At 40.7% G+C, this 20,021-nt stretch overlaps 1 protein-coding gene across 1 annotated transcript; it reads right to left on the reverse strand.

Moving 5' to 3' along the window:
• Window positions 1–1,383: 1,383 nt before the first annotated feature.
• Window positions 1,384–18,087, reverse strand: LOC121517700 (receptor-type guanylate cyclase gcy-18). Its single transcript, XM_041799667.1, has 8 exons — window positions 17,925–18,087; window positions 13,873–15,004; window positions 8,730–8,864; window positions 7,134–7,308; window positions 5,442–5,540; window positions 4,645–4,736; window positions 3,380–3,520; window positions 1,384–3,301 (listed from the first exon to the last, which is right to left on the reverse strand). The coding sequence occupies exons 1-8, from the start codon at window positions 18,065–18,067 to the stop codon at window positions 3,131–3,133; spliced, it is 2,088 nt and encodes a 695-aa protein (XP_041655601.1). The 5' UTR covers window positions 18,068–18,087; the 3' UTR covers window positions 1,384–3,130.
• Window positions 18,088–20,021: the final 1,934 nt, after the last annotated feature.

Below are 20,021 nucleotides of genomic sequence, written 5' to 3' on the forward strand. Positions count from 1 at the left end.
CAAATGGCTCCTTCAGTCCTTGTTCATCCAAAATCTCGACAATAGACTTCCATTAAAAACATGTGTTTTTGACTGTGTGTCTATGGCACCAAAACAACATATAGCAACCTTTTTCTCTGCAGTCACTCAATCACCGGGGCTCTAAATTTCACCATTCCACAGCGATCCAGCAGGTGGCGCCAGCTTCAGCAACGCGCACGCAGGATTTCTTCCATGGACTCAGAGTGTTTGAAGCACTATTTCACCCACCAAACATCATCAGAATTAAGTGAATTTTTATTATGACTTATGGCTGTTCATATTATTATATGTTGTCCTGTGTGGTTGCTGATGTCTTTTGTAGTTTGTGTTTTATAAGCTCTCTGTGCAAGACAAATTCCCTCCGGGGCAATAAAGGTTTCATTCATTCATTCATTCATTCATTCATTTATTCATTCAAACGATTCGTGCCACTAGATATGGATGTCTGAGAGTGGGCTACATGTGTAAGGAAAAGTTTGTGTGCTCCTACATGTGTGCTCGGTTGTGAATCTGCATCTATGTTTACAACCAGACTGGGACTAAGAAAGGGGGACATTTGGACAATTTCAACTTTGCCCTCACTTCATAGCAAGTGGATGGACATGCATGACGATGCACAGGTCCTTTCCATCAATAGGAGAGAATATATCATATCTCAAATATGCAGTAAATTTATATACGGACGTAATGAGCGTAATCGCGGTCACATTTTGGTTAGAGGTGGAAATGTGCGTGTTGGTGATTCATATCCTACATATTTGATTTTTTTATGCCTGTACATAAAATAAACTTAACATCAAATGCGTTCGCTCGCATATGATTTGCTAGAGGAGGAGGCTAAAGAAAAGGATGGTAAAACTGCCGTGTTTTACACACCGCTAGACTCATCTGTTTAGCACGGATGCTATCTCACTGAATCCAAGTCATAGGCATAGTGGACAATAACTGGCATAAAAAGGGTGTAAAATTGATACATATATATTTTTTAAGTGGTCAGGGTTGAAGTTGGTGAAGAGATTTGAGTCAGTGAAAGTTAAAAATTTTTTGAAAATAGTGTTTAATTAACAGATTTCTGTATGTCCAGAATATGGACGTACAAGGACAGATGGAGCTAAAATATGACATTTGGCACTACAAAAAAAATTTTAATGCATCAAAATCAATTTTGCTACTCATCATTGACATGGCCAAGACTCTATTTATTGAAAAAGTTTTTCTTTCTAGACCATTTTATATGGCAAATATGGTGTTTTTGTGTTTTTACCATATAAAATAACAGTGACATGGTGTACAATAACTGGCATAAAAAACATTTAAATTATTACTATTAAATTACAAATTTAATAGTAAATTTAACTCTGTATGTGTGAAATGAACAGTGTCATTTTTTCAGTGTTTTTGACTCTAAAGCAGAGGTGTGTCTTTACCTGAACAACTCCTCAGTAGCTACTCAGCACTTAAACTCTAAATACTTTTTACTTTTACTTAGGTAAATTTAAACCAGACTAACTGTACTGTTTTAGAGTACAGAAGTCAGCATTTTTCCACATCTGGTTAAAAACGATCTTAAAAATGATCAAAATAAAATGAGATAAACAAGCAAATAAACCAAATTTATTAGTCTTTCATATTTAGGAGACACAGATTCACACTGACAAAAAAGAGACACAACTAGACAAATAATACACAAAATATGTACATTAAGTTTACAAATATTGACTCACAACACCTCAGTGATGAAATGTTGAAGTGACTTCTGGATCATTGAGATCAGATGTCTTTATGAAAACAGACTTTAGAGTTTTCTGACTCAGAAAGAACATGAGTGAGAAATCTGAACTATTCTATAAAACTGACACGCTATTATTACCATGAAACAATAACAGATATCTAACTGATCTCTTCTGTTATTCTACGCTGATAAATGGTCCTTTTCCTGTGTGCCTTCATCTTTAGGCAAAAAGACCACAGGCTTCATTCACTAAGGCAGGGGTTCTCAACATTGGAGACACTGAGAGGGGGTCTGATGGGATGAAAAATTCATATAAACTAGTATAAAGGGCTAACTGAGACAGAAACATTGGCAGAAATGGGTCAAACTGGTAAGAATTAGCATATTAAATAGTGAAATGTGGTTAAAATGGGCGTTAAAATGTGGTTTGAAAAAGTGGTTAATAGAGGCAAAAATGGGTCAACAGAGGCAATTATAGATGTGAAGTGGCAAGAATTGGTTTAAAGCGTCAAAAACAGGCAGGAAAAGTATCAGGAAGGGTTTAAAATGGACAGAAATGGGTTTAGGAGGCAAAAATGTGTTAAAATGGGCAAAAGTTGTGGGGAAAAAGTGATAAAGATTTGTTAAAATCTGGCTAAATTGGTGTAGAGTGGCAATGGTGTAATTAAAAAAATATTTGTAGTATTTTTAGGGCATCTGGAGACCCCCTCTCAGTGTCTCGCGACCCCCATGGGGGTCCCAACCCCAATGGTGAGAATCCCTACACTAAGGGGCCTACAGATAAAGTTATAATAGCTGTGGATCAAAAAGGTAGGGAAAAAACTACATGAGTGATTTAGGGACAGATTTGATGTTTAAAACCAAAAGGACCATCATTGAAACGACTTTAAATTATATTTCATTGTTGTCAGAATTTTCAAATCTTATTTACAAAGAAACCGCTGACATCTGTACACTTCTAGTGCAGCCATTTCACCAATGATTCACAAGGAATTCTGGGAGACTTGTCACAATACTCGGTTTGGCGTGTGCCTCTGGAAAATTTCTGTATGAAGTGTCACGTAGTCCTACAACTTCACCCTAAACCTCCTCACCAACAAGACTCAGGAAACCCTACCTCTATGCACAGAACCTACAGGTGTGAGGAGGTAAAACAGCAGGATTAGTGTTAGAAGGTCGATATGTCACCAATAGTGAGCTTATATTTTTATTTATTTTATTCTAAGTTCTACCTGGCCTAGAGACGTGTTCAGATATGAGGATGTGCTGAGTTTGAGTTCTGATGCTCTTCTAACTGCTGATGTAGATTTATCATTCAGGTGAACCCTCCGCATCACTAAAACGGATTCTGGATGGACAGGTCAGGTCTGTGCACCCTTAGGTTCCTGAAGAAGGCTCTACTCTCACTGTGGGTCCTCCATCATGGCCACTGGTGGACTCCATCTGAGCTGCGACGCTCAGCTCAGGTTTGTCTCTCTGAGGCTGAGGGGGCGTTTGGGAGAGCGGGGTGGTGGCGTTGTCGCTGAGGCTCTGGACGGTCACTGAGGACTGCAGCAGAGAGGAACAATGATTACCCGTCTGGCAGCGCTGATTAGGAAGTTCAGGAAGGATAAAAACTGGACTCACATTTCCCACAGAGACGTCACTGCCGGCCACCGTCTTCTTCTTCCTGGCCATGTTTGGGTTCCAGTGACAGACCAGACTGTCGTTCTGCACGCTGTAGTTCTTATGACCAACCAGCCAGTAGGTGTTCATTTTACCTTTACCCTGCAGGAGAAACACAAGAGGAGAGAGGAAGAGAAACATCTAGTAATTCTGACTTCTGATCTCATAATCTACATTTTTATCTTATAATAATGACTTTTTATCTCATAATTTCAACCTTTTATCTTATGATTATAATTTTTATCTCATAATTTTGACTTTTTATCTCATAATCTACATTTTTATCTTATAATAATGACTTTTTATCTCATAATTTAAACCTTTTATCTTATGATTATGATTTTTATCTCGTAATTTTGACTTTTTATCTCATAATTTGAACTTTTTATCTCATAATTATGCCTTTTATCTCGTAATTTCAACTTTTTTCTCTTAATAATGACTTTTTATCTCAGAATATCAACTTTTTATCTCATAATAATGAATAATTAACTCATAATTATGAATTTTATCCCATAATTTTGACTTTTATCTCGTAATTTTGACTTTTGATCTCATAATAATGACTTTTGATCTCATAATTTCAACTTTTCATCTTGTACTATTGAATTTTCTAACTCATAATTATGAGTTTTATCCGATAATTTTGGCTTTTATCTTGTAATTTTGACTTTTGATCTCATAATAATGACTTTTATCTCATAATTTCAACTTTTTATCTCATAATTATGACTTTTATCTCAACATAATGACTTTTTACCTCATATTTTGACTTTTTTATCTCATATTTTGAATTTTATGTTGTAATTTTGAATTTTGATCTCATAATAATGACTTTTATCTCATAATTTCAACTTTTTATCTCATAATTACAAATTTTTATCTCGAAATTAAGATTTTTATCTCAAAATAATGACTTTTAAACTCATAATTATGTCAATCTCATAATGTCGACTTTTAATCTCAAAATTATGATGTTTTTTCCTCAAAATTATGACTTTTATCTCATAATAATGACTTTTATATCTCTTTATTTTGATTTTTATCTCTTAATTTGGACTTTTTTCATCTCATAATAACAATATTTCATTTTTATTTCATAATTATGACTCTTTAACACTGGGGTATGCTCACGAGTATTTTTATCTAAAGACAAGGCTTTAATATTTTCAGAACACTCACAATCAAACAGAAAATAAATGTGATGCCAGTGCTGAATCTCTTACCTTCACCTCGATCTCTCCACGGAGCTGCAGCTCGTAGGCGTTGTCTTTAATCAGAGCCAGGTAGGTTTCTGAACTGGCGTGGATTTTCTGAGCTGACACAGAAAATGAAAAGAACTTTAAATCCAAACTGAAGTCGTTCATATTGCTCATTTCCTTCTCGCTTCCTGCTCTGGTGATCAGCTGATTATGGGCGTGCACTCTCTGAAGTACTCAGCTAATCAGTGTTGTTTGTCCAATCATCATGCACCGTCAGATTCTAAATCTGTCCTCCTCTCTTTCACAGTCAGCCTGTGGTGTCAGTGTGGACGCTGCAACCCTCCTCCACCCCAGCCACCTCCATTCAGTCCATCAGCATCTAGTCCAGATCCTCCAGGGTCTCCTGCTCATCTCATTCTGCATTCCTCAGTCTCCTCCAAGCCGCCTCGTTGGTGTCCCGGTGCAGCATCTGATCCTGCACCCCCTTTCACCACTACCAGTGTCTAGACTCCATAAAGAAGGTAATCTATTCCTGCTGTTCACCTCACCATCCCTTCAAGTACACGAAGCCATCACGACAGTCTAATCACTGAAGACTTTGTACATTTCTCTTATTTCAATTTGAGCTTGAGTGATAAAGATGTGCCATTACTTTCAAAAGTGGAGAGACAAGAAACAAACATTTATTCTAACATCCCCATCCTAAAATGACAAGAAAAGAGCTCAAATTTTCATCAAATTTCAGTGAATGAAACAGCCTTTCAAACACTTCAGTCTGACTCAGTCACTTTGAGGATTCGACATGATGAAAGTGTACGTACGCAGGCTGGTGGACTCCATCCTGGAGGCCGTGTTGACCGTATCTCCAAACAGACAGTACCTGGGCATCTTGTAGCCCACGATTCCTGCCACACATGGACCTGCAGAGTAAAGACAGTCAATGCACTACTTCACAGGACCAGAGCTGCCTACCTGTATGTAATTATGAAAGCTTTGTCAGCACAAAATTTGCATCTTAGCAGGGCCGTTTCTTGCTATATGCGGACTGTGCAAATACATGGGTCCCACAAGCTGCTATAGGGGGCCTAAAAGCTGAATGTTCTGCATCATCTGGGATAAATGCTAGTTAGCTGGCTAGGATCTGTGTGCTCATAAACCCAGCTTGAGTGTTTGCTTCATGAAAGTTGGCTAATACAAAATAAACACCACATGTGAATGGACTATGCTGTGAAAACTTGCACTAGTAAATATCTTTTAAAAACAGTGAATATCTAGTTTATTTATTGACATAGTGAGGATTGTTGTTTTCCTTCTGTTATCATTTTTTTCAGTTATTTTGCTCGGGTGTCGCAGCCTTAGAAGTTTCATTTTGATATGAGAGGTTTTCATGGCTTGTAGCCTGTTTTTCTTGTGAAGTGTAACAGACTGTGGCATGTTCATGGATCATTTTATGGATTAGGAATCTCTCCATCATGGTTTGACAAATCAGGGGCCCCAAAACACAGTCTTGCATAGGACCCCACAAAGCTAGAAACGGTCCTGCATCTTAACATGCTGAAATCCACTTAGCATGGTTGATGTTGATGAGAACATCAGTGTTTTGAAGCTATTTGGGCAGAAAAAAACTTCTGTACCTATAAAATATCAGATTGCAAGATTTAATACCCGACAAAAATTTAACAGTAGTAACTCCTAGCACTGCTGAGACGTTATTCCAGGCACCTCTGAGCTTTGGACCCGTCCTAGGGCGCTTTCACATTAGGCCCAGTTGTTTCAAACTGGGCCACTTTGCCCCCCCCCCCGCTTGCTTTCACACTAGCAACGTCGAACGGTACAGCAGGTGGCAGTATGCACATAGCTGGTTTACAACCCCCCAAAGGAGGAGAAAGAAGAAGAAGCTACCATGGCAACCACTGGGGTCATGACCTGAGCAAAGATTATTTTTGTTTTGACCGGGCAAAAAGTCCATCCTGCAGCCATGGATGATTAAAATCACTTTTAAGATGCCAGCAACTTTGCTCTTCATATCTGCACATCTACTACAGCTCAGAGGATTAAATGGGCTCGTGCTGAACAGATACAGCGGTTTTTGAGGTGACAGGAGACTTTTACTGCCTTTGCACCTCATCTCACTGATTCCAACTTGTGTTCATCTGTAAGGTGAGTCACAACAGACCGTTTATTGACTGGATTCTGATGATTTCTGCCCTTTATTGAGGAAAAATGTGAACAAACTACCGCATTGTGGAAAGAAGTTTAGTTTTTTTACAATGACGTCATAAAGCTGATATGACTCTCTGTCCCGTATCTGAGCGCGGTTGCATTCACATCTCATCCGAACCATGCCAGAGTCCACTTGAATCGCGCCCGAGACCAACTCCCCAAGTGGGCCCGGGCCCGGTGCCCGGTCATGGTTCATTTGATTTCACACTACCCAAACGAACCGGACTTTGGGCTCAAGTGCACTCAAATCCAGGACCAGGCCCCTAGTGTGAAAGCCACCTTAATCTCACCTGTGTGGATGCCAGCTCGGAGCTGCAGCCTCTGGTTGGGCATGTGAGGGATGGAGACCTGTCTGACGGCTGCTACCAGGTCCAGAGCCATCTTTGCAATCTCATCAGCGTGTCTGTCCCCGTTTCTCTCAGGTAGACCGCTCACCACCATGTATGCGTCCCCGATTGTCTCCACCTGGTTTGAAACAAGAGGAGCAGTTAGGTTATGTTTAGGCATGACCAGTGAAAACCATCACAGTGTGCTCTTTTCTTAATTTGATGACCCTAAACAACAAAGTTGCAGGATGTATGTTTGTCCTGTAGGAAGTTCTAAAAGTTCTACATGAAGAGAAATGTCTGTCTGAGAGGAAAGAGCTCTTGGTAAAACAGAAAACAAAAGCTGCATGTCACAGTAGATGTTGGTTAGCATTGTTGCAGAGGTTTATTGTCAGTCCAGCTGCAGCTGAGGATCCAGGAAGGCACAGCTGTAAACTATCAGACTAACTATCAACCTGAATGACAAGAGAACATACTGTGAGAACTTTAAAGTTAAACTGAGGACAGAGACCCAGTCTGTATTTATAACAGCTGTTCTCATCTCAGTTTACGTGTGAATGTTCGTTGTCCTTGCATGTCTGCATGTGTCCACGTTTTATTGGGCTTCGTACACCAACATCTCCCTCAGATTTGTTTCATAAATTTGTTCTTCAGAGAGTTTATAAAGGAAACCTCCGTCAGATTTATGACTGTTCTCTCCGGTGTTCTTATATTAATGAATGCTGTGTCCTCATAAGCTCAACTTACTCCCATAACAGGAGGCGTGTCTGTCTTAATTTGCATGCCACACTGTTGCTCCGCCTGTCCTTCATACCTCTCAGAAGACTTCTTGGATGAACTGGTTTGAAGCTGGTGCCATGAAAAAAAGGGTAAATATGTACAGATTTTCGTTAAAATACAAAACTGTTCCACCAAGTCAGGAAGTCAGACATGGAGCTGGAAATGACACCACACCTGAATCTGAAAGACATTCCATTTGCTACATAACCTTGCAAAGCAGGCGGATACGCCGGTTTCCTTGTTTCTCATTGGTGAATCCATCTTGCAAAGCTCCCGTCTGAACCGTTTGGGCCTGTTTAGAAAGTGACAGGACCGATCAGTGACGAGGGGCAGTACTTTCGGTTTCAGTGGAGTCGTGAAGTAAACAAGCAGCAACAAGAGACCGGTGCAATTGTGGTAGAAGAGATTAGCGTGGATGCTGCTAATTGCCCGTTTTATCAGAATTTGACGACATTTCTTCATTAAAGGAAGAACAAAGAACAGCAGTGAGTTGTTTTCTTTTCACAAACGACAAAAGTCGAGTACTGACATGTCTGCAGTCGCCATGGTTTGCATTTTTCCTCGGTAGCGGCTACGTCACGTGTTTTGTTAATGTGATTGGCCCATAGAGATGTGACAGACAGAACGTTCATCCAATCACACTCTGAGTTTTTTTCAAATCCTCTGCCCTTTCCCAAACTCTTAGTACTCTTGGTTTCCCCATCTGGTGTGTCAGGTTAGTATCAGTGAGTTTAAAACAAAGTTATTCTTAAGAACAGCTGGTAAATGAGGTTCAGTTACCTTGTAGACGTCGTAGGAGTCGATGCGTGTGTCGAAGCACATGTAGAGGTTGTTGAGCATCTCCACTACCTGTAAGGGAGTACAGGACGCTGAGATCGACGTGAAGCCGACGATGTCTGAGAAGAAAATGGTCACCTGCAGGAAGACGGAGAAGTCATATACAGTCATGGATGAAAGTATTGGCACCCCTGGAATTTTTCCAGAAAATACACCATTTCTCCCGGGAAATTGTTGCAATTACAAATGTTTTTGGTATACATGTGTTTATTTCCTTTATGTGCATTGGAACAACACAAATAATCTGAAGAAAAAAGAAAAAATTGACATGGTTTTACACAAAACAAAAAATGGGCCGGACAAAATTATTGTCCCCCTTCTAAAACTGTGGGTAAATCATTTTATTTCAAGCATGTGATGCTCATTTAAACTCACCTGTGGCAGTAACAGTGGTGGCAATCTAGAAATCACACCTGAAGCCAGTTAGAATGTCTAAAAGTTGACTCAGCCTTTGTGTTGTGTGTCTGTGTGTGTCACACCAAGCATGGAGAAGAGAAAGAAGAGCCCAGAACTGTCTGAGGACTTAAGAAGCTAAACTGTGGAAAAATATGAACAATCTCAAGGTTAAAGACCATCTCCAGAGATCCTGAAACTCCTCTGTCCACTGTGTGTAATATAATCAAGAAGTTTATAACCCATGGCACTGTGGCTAATCTCCCTGGATGTGGACAGAAGAGAAAAACTGACAAATGAATGCAATAGAGGATAGTTAGAATGGTGGATAAACATCCCCAGTCAACTTCCACACAAATTCAGGCTGTCCTGCAGACTCAGGGTGCATAAGTGTCAGCTGGGACCATACGTGGTCAAGCACTATGGCAGGAGACTGAGGAGAACTGCACTGCTGGGAGAACATTTTGTGGACAGATGAGACTAAGGTAGAGCTTTTTGGAAAAGCATGCCATTCTACTGTTTACAGAAAACAGAATGAGGCCTACAAAGAAAAGAACACAGTACCTACAGTCAAACATGGTGGAGCTTCAAGGATGTTTTGGGGTTATTTTGCTGCCTCTGGCACTGGGTGCCTTGACTGGGTGCAAGGAATCATGAAATCTGGAGACTATCAAAAAATTTTGGGCCACAATGTAGGAACTAGTGTCAGAAAGCTGGGTCTGGGTCAGAGGTCATGGGTGTTCCAGCAGGACAATGACCCCAAACATACCTCAAAAAACCCCAAGAAATGGTTGGAGACAAAGCTGGAGAGTTCTGAAGTGGCCAGCAATGAGTCCAGATCTAAATCCCATTGAACACCTATGGAGAGATCTCAAAACTGCTGTTGAAGAAGCACCCTTCAAATCTGAGAGACCTGGAGCAGTTTTCAAAAGAAGAGTGGTCCAAAATTCCAGTTGAGAGGTGTAAGAAGCTTGTTGATGGTTATAGGAAGTGATTGGTTTCAGTTATTTTTTCCAAGGGCGTGCAACCAAATATTAAGTTGAGGGTGCCAACAATTTTGTCTGGCCCATTTTTTGAGTTTTGTGTAAAATTATGTCAATTTTTTCTTTTTTTCTTCCGATTTTTTGTGTTTTTCCAATGCACATAAAGGAAATAAACATGTGTATTTTCTGGAAAAATTCCAGGGGTGCCAATACTTTTGTCCATGGCTGTACATACATTGTGTAAAATAATATTTATCTCTGCCTTATTTCTTAAGGGTTTTTTGCATATTAGTCACACTTAAATGTTTGAGATCATCAAAGCCCTTTTTGATATCAGACAAAGATAACCTGAATAAACACAAATGTCAGTTTTTAATGATGATTTCATTTATTAAGGGAAAAAAACCACCCAAACCTACCTGGCCCTGTGTGAAAAAGTCGTTAACCCTCTAGTTAAATCATGAATTAGCTGTGAGTAACCACATTTTTTTGGAAAGCTGAGTTCAGTTAGACTATCCATACCCAGACCTGATCACTGCCAGACCTGTGGAATCCAAAAAACCCTGATAAGAACCAATGTGACAGTGAAGTAGGCTAAAAGATCTCCAACACATCATGAAACCATCTAGAGAAATCCAAGAACAGATGAGAAACAAAGTCACTGACATCTATCACTCTGGAAGGGTTACAAAGACATTTCTAAGGTTTGGAACTACAGCCAACCATGGTGGGAGCCATTATCCACAAATGGGGAAAACTATGAACAGTGGTGAACCTTCCCTGGCCTCACTCAATCAGTTAAGGTCAAAGTTCATGATTCAACCGAAACCACTGCTGACCAAAAAGACCACAAAGACTGACTAAAAACATCCTGATGATCCCAAAGACTTCTGGGAAAATATTCTGTGGACTCACCAGACAAAAGTGAACTTTCTGGAAGGTGTAAAAGCAACACAACATTTCATCAAAAGAACATCCGATCAATAGTCAGGCATGGTGGTGGTAGTGTGATGGTCTGGACCAGGACCTGGACCTGGAGCCAAGAATTCTGCTCTCTACCAGAAAATCCTGAAGGAGAATTTCCAGTCATCAGTTCATGACCTCAAGCTCAAGCATACTTGGGTTATGGAGCAGGACAATGACCCCAAACACACCAGGAAGTCCACCTCTGAATGGACTAGAAACTAAATGGATGATCTGGAGTGGTCTAGTCAGAGTCTGGATGTAAATCTGTTTGAGATGCTGTGACCTTAAACAGGCCGTTCATGCAGGAGAACCCTCCAGTGTGTCTGAATTAAGACTAGTATGCAAAGAACAGTGGCAGAGTTTATTGAGGATTATGAAGATTTTCCGAGATGTGGGTTATTTACGCCTGTCTTTTCACAGACTCAAAGTACAGAAACTTCCCCTGATTTGCAACATTTGCTGCTCCTGTGTAGCTTCATCAGGTGCTTTCTTTATCAAACAGCCTCCTTCAGTGCTCACTTTGTCATATTTTCTTGTCCAGATAAATTAGAACAAAAACCAGGTGAATCTTTGGCCCTTATATTTTCTTTTCAGAGCTCAAATCTCTCTGGAAATGATCCTGTCCTTTTCAGTCTCCCCACCCCACTGCTGTGCTGAGTGCTTTGGGTCCAGCTGCTTCAAACCTCTTCAATAAGCCAGACGCAATTTTCACCCAAATAACTTGTTTTATCTGCTGATGAATATGGAGCAGGGCAATTACAGGTAATTACGCCAACAATAGCAACAAAGGCAGCAAAGGCACACATTCATTCATCATGTTTGCAGATCTTGCAGAGGTAAGGCCGTCTCAGTGTTCGCCCGTCGCTGTGGTGTGAGGTGAACGGAGAGGAGTCTGGAGCTTCAAGTGTAATGTCTTATCTTTCATCTGCAGCGTCTCTCTTTGCATTAAAGGTTTAAAACACCAAGTTGAGATCTATTTTTTATTCCATTTATTCTGTGTTTGGAAACCAGCCTGTTGTCAGTCAAATTTCAACGCTGAGGTCTGTGTTGGTGCCGGCTGGGAAGGAAGACACAGTTTCTAAGTAAAGACTGCAGTGTTACTGGTTTTATTTCCCTCTATGCAGTTGATATTTGTTCATGTGCGCTATAAAAAGCTGCTTTTCATAAATATATGCCTTATGTTTTGACAATACTGCATGCACAACTGAGATAAAGTCCCTGTAGCTGAGCACAGCCAGACGTTGACCATATTCTCACAGTTTAGTGTGGACTGCTTTAACAAGAAATGCACGTGATTTGTGGTTGTAAATGTTTTTCTTTATAAACAGTTATTAATTTGAACTTATTGCTGTTATTTATATTTGCTGCCATGGCTGTTCTGGGATTCATTGCCCGTCTACGAGCCAATGTGGAAAGCATCATGCAGGAACAGCACGCGTTCCTGCCTTTCCTGTGTTTACCAGGAAATCCTGAGGCAGAGAAAGAAGCAGCAAAAAACCCCAGAGCAGAGCAGAGCAGGCAGCAGTGACAGCAGGATGTCTTTGACTGAGTCAAAAGCAGAATAAAGGAGGAGCTGGGGTGGAGGAGGGTTGCAAAGAGAGCCAGGCGAGAGCAGTTTAAATATGGCAGCATGAGTGCGATCAGCCAATAGCATGTTTAGAGCAAATCAGCTGGCTGTCAGCTGATGAGGGCCTGCATAAGATCAGCTGATCTCAGATATATGACTCTGTGGTCTGCCTGATCTAATGCTCTGTTTGATTTTGGATATTCTGTAGACCAGTGTCACTCAATTCTGCTCAACCAAAGAGCCAAACTGTTGAAAAATATCTTTGCGAGAGCCACAATCTAAGTGGTGAAAAATGGCAATAAAAATAAGTTAAAGCTGGCAAAATAGGTGAAAAAGCTGGAAAAAAGTGGCCAAAAATGGGTAAACGGGGGTAAAATAGGCAGAAAATGGCAAAACTGGGTGAAAAGTGACAAAAAATGGCTTACAGGTGGCAATAATGGTAAAAAAGTAGCAGAAACTTGGCAAAAAAGAGTGAAAGTGACTAAAATTGGCAAAAAGCAGAAAAAAGGTGGGGAAAATGGGTGAAAGTGACTAAAATTGGCAAAATGTGGCAAAAAGGTAGGGAAAATGGGTGAAAAATGACTAAAATTGGCAAAAAGCAGAAAAAAGTGGGGTAAATGAATGAAAAGTAACTAAAATTGTCGAAAAGGTGGGGAAAATGAGTAAAAAGTGAATAATTTGGTAAAAGCAGCAAAAGGTGCTCTACAGCCACACGCTGGGTATCACTGCTCTAGACTCTCTGTGGTGGTTTCCTGGCTGATCTGCTGAGGGGTTCCTGGCAGGAAGCTCAAATGTTGAAATTTCAACCACACATTTCATGGCCTGTTAGAAACCATCAGAATGAAGCTAATTCAGCCATTTCTTTGTTGTTTAAGCTACAGGCGTGGTTAAATTAAAGCGACTGTTAGCCTATAAACAACGGCGGCCGGTGAAGACGTTAGTGTGGTCGCAGCTGTAGCAGCAGTTTGAGAACTGGAAACGTTTCTTTATTGTAAGAAGAGCAAAGAACCACTCTGGAAGCTTGTCTTGGTGGAAAAGATGTTTTTGCTCTTCTGACCGGCTTCAGTAAGAGTTAAATTTACCAACTGGCTCCACTGATAGAGAGCAATGATAACAGCTGCCTGTCAAGTACACTCTATCCCTTTTGGTTCTAGAAACCTTAAACACCCACACCAACCTTGTCGTAGCTCTCAGCCTCCACATGTTTCCGCTGCCGGAGCTGTTTGGCGACTGATTTGGGCAGCATTTGGTGCAGCAGATCCTCAGCCAGCTGCCTCTGGCGCTTCAGGTCCTCCGTCTTCTCCTTCAGGGTGTGGGCGTAGTTCTGGATCCACTCGGTCATCTGCTTAAAGGAGAACATCACCACAGGGTAGATGAGGCAGGCTAAGGCCAGCAGGCAGACCCTCATACTGAGGCCTGAAGACACGGACCGAGACGCCAACCTGAGAGCCGGCACGGCTCGATCGAACAGGCAGCGCTCAGTGTTTTTCAGAGCTTTGACTCCGGTTTTAGAACCAGAAAGAATCTCTGGTGCTGCGTCAGAGATCTGCCAAAGACTTGAGTCCAAAATATACGAATGTTTTTCATGTGTGCTGGAGTTTAACTTGAGTTCTACGTTCTCCAACCAGCAGTCGTTCAGTCGCTCTGACATCACTCGAGCAAAGACGAGCAAGCTTAAAACATGAGTCCACTTTTCCTTGAAGTCACTTTGAGTTCCGGTGTGAGGGGAGTCCATTATCTGGTGGTTTAGCTCCCTGAATCTGACCAGAAGGCTTGCAGACAGTACGTCTCTCCAGTTAGAACTCTGTTTGGCCTTGACGACGGTCTCTCCCAGCGTACCCCACGTATCCAGAAGTCTTTCAATGGTCAGGGAGAAAGCAGAAGTACCGTTCTCACTGGTGCTGTTTGCATCAGAGGAAGAATTCAGGAATCGCTGAACCCTGATCCAAATGTCCTCACAAAACCCAGCCAACTCAACACTGCAGGGAAGCCCGCGTCCGTTACTGTGGCCCGCCATTTCTGCACAGAATCGGCCAAAAACAGGAAGCACAACGTCTGAAAAACTTCCCTCCAGAGTCTCGTTGGTGATCAAACGTCTCATCTCTTGGAGCTTACTGACCAGTTGCAGGATGGCGATCGTTCTGCAGGAGGTCAGCTCGTCGTAGGCCGCTTCAGTGGTGTGAAGAAGGTCGAAGTTGGAGCTGAGGTCGATGGATACGGAGCCCAGGAGAGCCAGGAAAGAGAGGACGCAGGCTGTCAGAATCCGACGAACGGTGCGACCGCTACCGGACACGGAAAATATGGAACACCTGGAAGAAGAGGAGGAATAGAACTGGTTAAACAATGCAGGAGAGTCGGGGAAGTGTGCACTCATGAAAACAGAAAATTTAAGAGGAGTCTATCGAACTTCTTCGGCACAAAAGAGAATATGTAGTGATTTGGCATCAACTAATCCAAAACACAGCTTCATGGTACTCCATCAACCCCCATCCATGCATATTCTTTTGTTTATCCAGGGTCGGATTACAGTGGCAGCAGGCTAAGCAAGTCAACAGAGACATTCCTCTCTCCAGCAACTTTTCTCTGCTCCTTAGGGAATTCCAGGGAATTCCCAGCTCAGATATATAATCCTCTATCTCCTCTGAATCTACCCCCAAGGCTCTCTGCAAGCTGGATGTGCCTGAAAGAACTCTTAGAGGAGGCAACCAGGAAGTATCTGATGCCATTGTGAAGGAGCTCCTCACTTCAGTGGCAGAATCGGGGCGTTTGGGTGAAAATGGGAAAAAAAGATCATCTGCTGTACGATCTAGGACACTGGCACAAAAAGTTTCAAACATTAATGGTGAAATAGTCAGACATCCTGGTAGAGATTAAAAGCTTTTTATTATGATTTTCAAGCACCTAAGAGTGCACTTTGTCAAATTTTACCAACACACAGGGCACTTTGTAATTTTTGTCCACTTAAAGAGAGCGTTAGAGGGCACTCTGGCAAATTTTGCACAATAACAGGACACCTTAAAGTACACTTTGGCAAACCTCATCCACTCAAACGGAAACATTTAAAAAGACAATATAAGTAATGCCAACTTGGTGAACTTTATTGGGCACTTTGTCGAATTTTGCCAACTTACAAGCACCATAGAGTGCACCTTTGAAAATCTGGACTCCTGCAGGGCGCCTTGAAGGACGATGACAATTTTTGTTGACTTTAAAAGAACATTAGAGGGAACTTTGTCAAATTTGCCCAGCTTACAGCAAACCTTAGAGCAGAGATTCTCAGCTGCAAGATAAGGAGATAAATGAGTTAAAATATTGATATGGACATTTAAATTTGTCCAGTTTCACAGTAAAACTGGGCCAAATAAACGATATGCATGTACGCTATGGACTTCAGTACATAATCGAACTTTTGCTCTGCAACCTCCTTTTGGGTCTGGACCCACCAGTTGAGAACCAGTGCCTTAGACGGCTTTGACAAATCATACAAAATAACACGCCACACTCAAAATGTTCAAAATGATACCAAATGAAGAGCTGTTTTAGAGCCAGAGAACTTCCCCTTATTACTGAGCTCAGTCTAATAACCCAGATCTCTGAGAGGAGCCGCATTTCCCATCATTCTCAGCGAGGCGAGTGGAGCCAACATTTTTGTTTACAAGAGGAATACAGTTGATCACACAAGGTGACAGGATGGTCATAAATAGAGGAATCTGAAACTGACATATCCATATTTAATGAGTGTAGTTTTATTTTATTTCATATTATAGTGGCACATTTCTGACAGAGGATCATAGAAATTAATGTGAGGAAAAGCCCTTTGTGAAGAATCATCAGGTTTAGGAGGTGAAAAACAAACGCTGACAAAACAAAAACATGACTAGAAAAACTTTAAAACCCTCCTTTACCTAGCAGCACACCTAAGAATAAAGGTATAAATATAAAATTTATATTCAGTAAGTGTATCGACACACAGACCAGTACCAGAGGAGCTACGGACACTGACATTAGCGTATATTTTAAATACATTTCCACACAGACCAAAAATAATGGCATGGCAAAAACATGCACATAAAAACGTATGCTTTACTTTCCCTATCCACTGTAGCAGGGGTTCTCAACTGGTGGGTCGGGTCCCACCAGTGGGTCATGGAGCCCTCCTCAGTGGGTCGTGTGCCTGGGAAAAAAGTTGTGCCAAATTATCTGAGACTCTATAAACATGCAGGTTTTGTCCTGCTTGTTTTGTTACACCTTTTGTACTGTCTTAGGCCCAGGCTCTATTGCTTTTTATTAGATAAATCTGATGTACCAAAAAAATCTCAAAGATTTGGGTAGTCATGTTGATGGCGAGTCTCATGACCAAACCAGTTGAGAACCACTGTACTATAATACTAAATTTAATGCAAATTTAGAAATAAATAATTTAAGCACAAGACTCTTTATTCCTTTTAACTAAATAGAGGAAGTGCTGCACATTATGATTGTAATAATATCTGTAATGATTAGACAGTCACACCTCAAACGGCTCATTCAGAACATAAGTGACAGCAGATAAAGGTGGTAGTTACTTATAACAAATACAAAATTACCCCATGATTGCTGCTTCTTAAATAAGTAGATTTGCTGCAGGGGTACTAGTGATGCAGCATTTTTCAACATTTTCTCTTGATTTAACTGTATACAAAAGCAAATTGTTAATATTAAAAATAAAACATCATTTTTCAGCCATTAATGAAGAAAAAATGGTCACAAATCATTTTCTCATCCTGCTTTATCACTTAAAATCGTAAATATTACCCTTCAATAGCAGTGAATGGTAAATGTGATTGTTGCTGAGCGTGACAGCAGAAAATAAGACATCATTTCAAACTAACTTTCTTTTCTTATTGTAATCGATATGATTAGTTTGCTCTCATATTTTTCAAAATTGAGATTTAAATTTAAAAAATGCATAAATCACTGGTGAATCACTGGTAAATGTGTATGAAAATCTACAGTTTTGATCTTGATGAAACCATGAGTGCAGCTCTCTTTAATGGTTAGATTTAGCTCATATTTATCTAAAACAGTTTTCTCTCATTAATGTGACTGAAATGTGTTAAAAGAGGGAGCAGATCCTGATTTAAACATTTTTCTTAAATATTGAAATAAATAAAAGCTCCAGCAGTACTTTAATGCCCAGCTGAGATTATTCCAGTGAACTCAAACATCCATCCGTGTGTTTAGTCTCACCTGCAGAGCTGACAGTCCCCCTCGGCATCCTGCTGCCCCCCGGGAGCGACCCTGCTCTTCTTGATGAACCTTCTTTTAAAAGAAGCCGAGGACAGCGTCCCTGAAGCCAAACAATCTTTTTTCATCAAGTCCAGAGATGACATGAGCCTCGCGCTGCAGCTCGATCACCAGCTCAGACTGGAGACTGGAACAGCAGCGGAGGACTTCAATGAGCAGAGGGAGGACCTCAGAGAGGACAGGGCCCATTAGAGCGAGCAACAGGAGAGCTGCACCACTGAGGCAGCTTCTCACTGTCTGCTTCAAAGTAAAACCCTCAGTATCAACACATTAACTCTATTTATAAGGGTTTTTTATTTCAGTAAGTAGATTTGATTTCACTCTTTTCTCCTTTAATATCCAGTAGATTTGGTTTATTCTTTTGACATCTCAACGGTTGAATCTGGTTATCCTGGGAAAATAAGGTTTTCCTAATGCAGTGGTTCTCAACCTTGGGGTCGGGACCCCCTTGTGGGTCGCAAGACACCAAGAGGGGGTCACCAGATTCCCTAAAAAAAAAAAAAGATTTTTAGAATTCCACTGTTGCCACTTTACACCAATTTTGCTCTATTTTAACCAGTTTTCATAATTTTTTCCCACAAATTTTAACACATTTTTGCCATTTTTAACCCTTTCCACCACTTTTTTCTGCCTGTTTTTGCCACTTCTAAACCAGTTCTTGCCTAATGTTGCCTCTGTTGACCCATTATTGCCACTATTAACCCCATTTTACCACTTTTTATGCCCATTTTCCCCATTTTAACCACATTTAACTATCGGATATGCCAATTTGTTTTGTTCTCAGTCAGCAGTATTTTGCCGGTTATATCAATTTTTCTTCCCATTTCACCACATTTCCACCTATTTTTGCCAATTCGAAGCCTTTTAAGCCACTTTTTAATTCCTTTTTACCACTATTTATGTCCATTTTTGCCTTTTTTGATTAGTTTTTGCTATTCTTATACAATTTTTGCCACTTCTAACCCATTTCTGTTACTTTTAAGATCCAGCTTCACCACCTTTTCCGCCATTTTTTCCATTTTAACCCATTTTAATTCTTTTTTTTCTACAAAATAGATGTACTTTTTTAAGAAGGCTATTTACTACATAAATGATTTAAAAATAGATTTGTTTCATTGATAAGACTGGTTATTTTTATTTTAAGTATAAAATATGGATACCACAGCTTAACTTTACAACAGACCATGATTTTGTTGACCTCCATAGACCCCCAGTTTGGCTGAGCTCCAGAAAGTTCTCCCCTTTATCCCCTCTAATGGACGGCCTTGTCTCCACATGACTATTCTTTAGTGTTCATGGCTGTTCAACCACCCTCAGGTCCAGTGGGGGTCCCCGGTCTCTGGCACCTTTATTTTGGGGGTCGCAGGCTGAAAACGTTGAGGACCTCTGTCCTAATGGAAAGTTTATTTATCAAGATCTCCAGAAACAGAATTGACCAGATTTCATGGAAAAATGAAAAAAATCTCCTCAGTGCAAAACACAAGTTTTACATCTCATGGGGTGCCGGCGCTGTTTTATGTGTAGTTTTGGTTCTTCATTCTGCAGGCAGACCTTAGACTTCATACCGTTCATCTTTCAACAACCCCAGCTCCACAAAAGTCGGGTCGCCGTGTTAAATGTAAATGACACAGTCTGCAATAACTGTCAAATCTCATAAACCATAAACATAATTAGTTGCAAAATGCTCCTCCAGCCTTTTGGTGCCCCATCCCTACTTTTATGAGACGTGTTGGTAAACAAGGTATTTTTCACGAAATGATAAAAATTCTCAGTTTCAACATCTGATTTGTTGTTTATGTTCTACTGTGAATAAAATCCGGGTTTTTGAGATCCGACAACCACTGACTCTTGTTTTATTTACATTTTACACAGAGTCCCAACTTTTGTGGAATTGGAGTTGTAAATAAAGGGCTATGAAGCAGACAGCGTCCTCAATGTGGACCTTGGCGTTTAGTTCCCACACAGCACGGCTGCTCCTCCCATTGGACGCTCAGAATCAGCTTATCAGACATGTGTTCAAAGCCCCGCTGAGTCTGTCAT

This window comes from Cheilinus undulatus, linkage group 11 (assembly GCF_018320785.1).
Source record: "Cheilinus undulatus linkage group 11, ASM1832078v1, whole genome shotgun sequence".
Classification (NCBI taxonomy): Eukaryota; Metazoa; Chordata; class Actinopteri; order Labriformes; family Labridae; genus Cheilinus; species Cheilinus undulatus.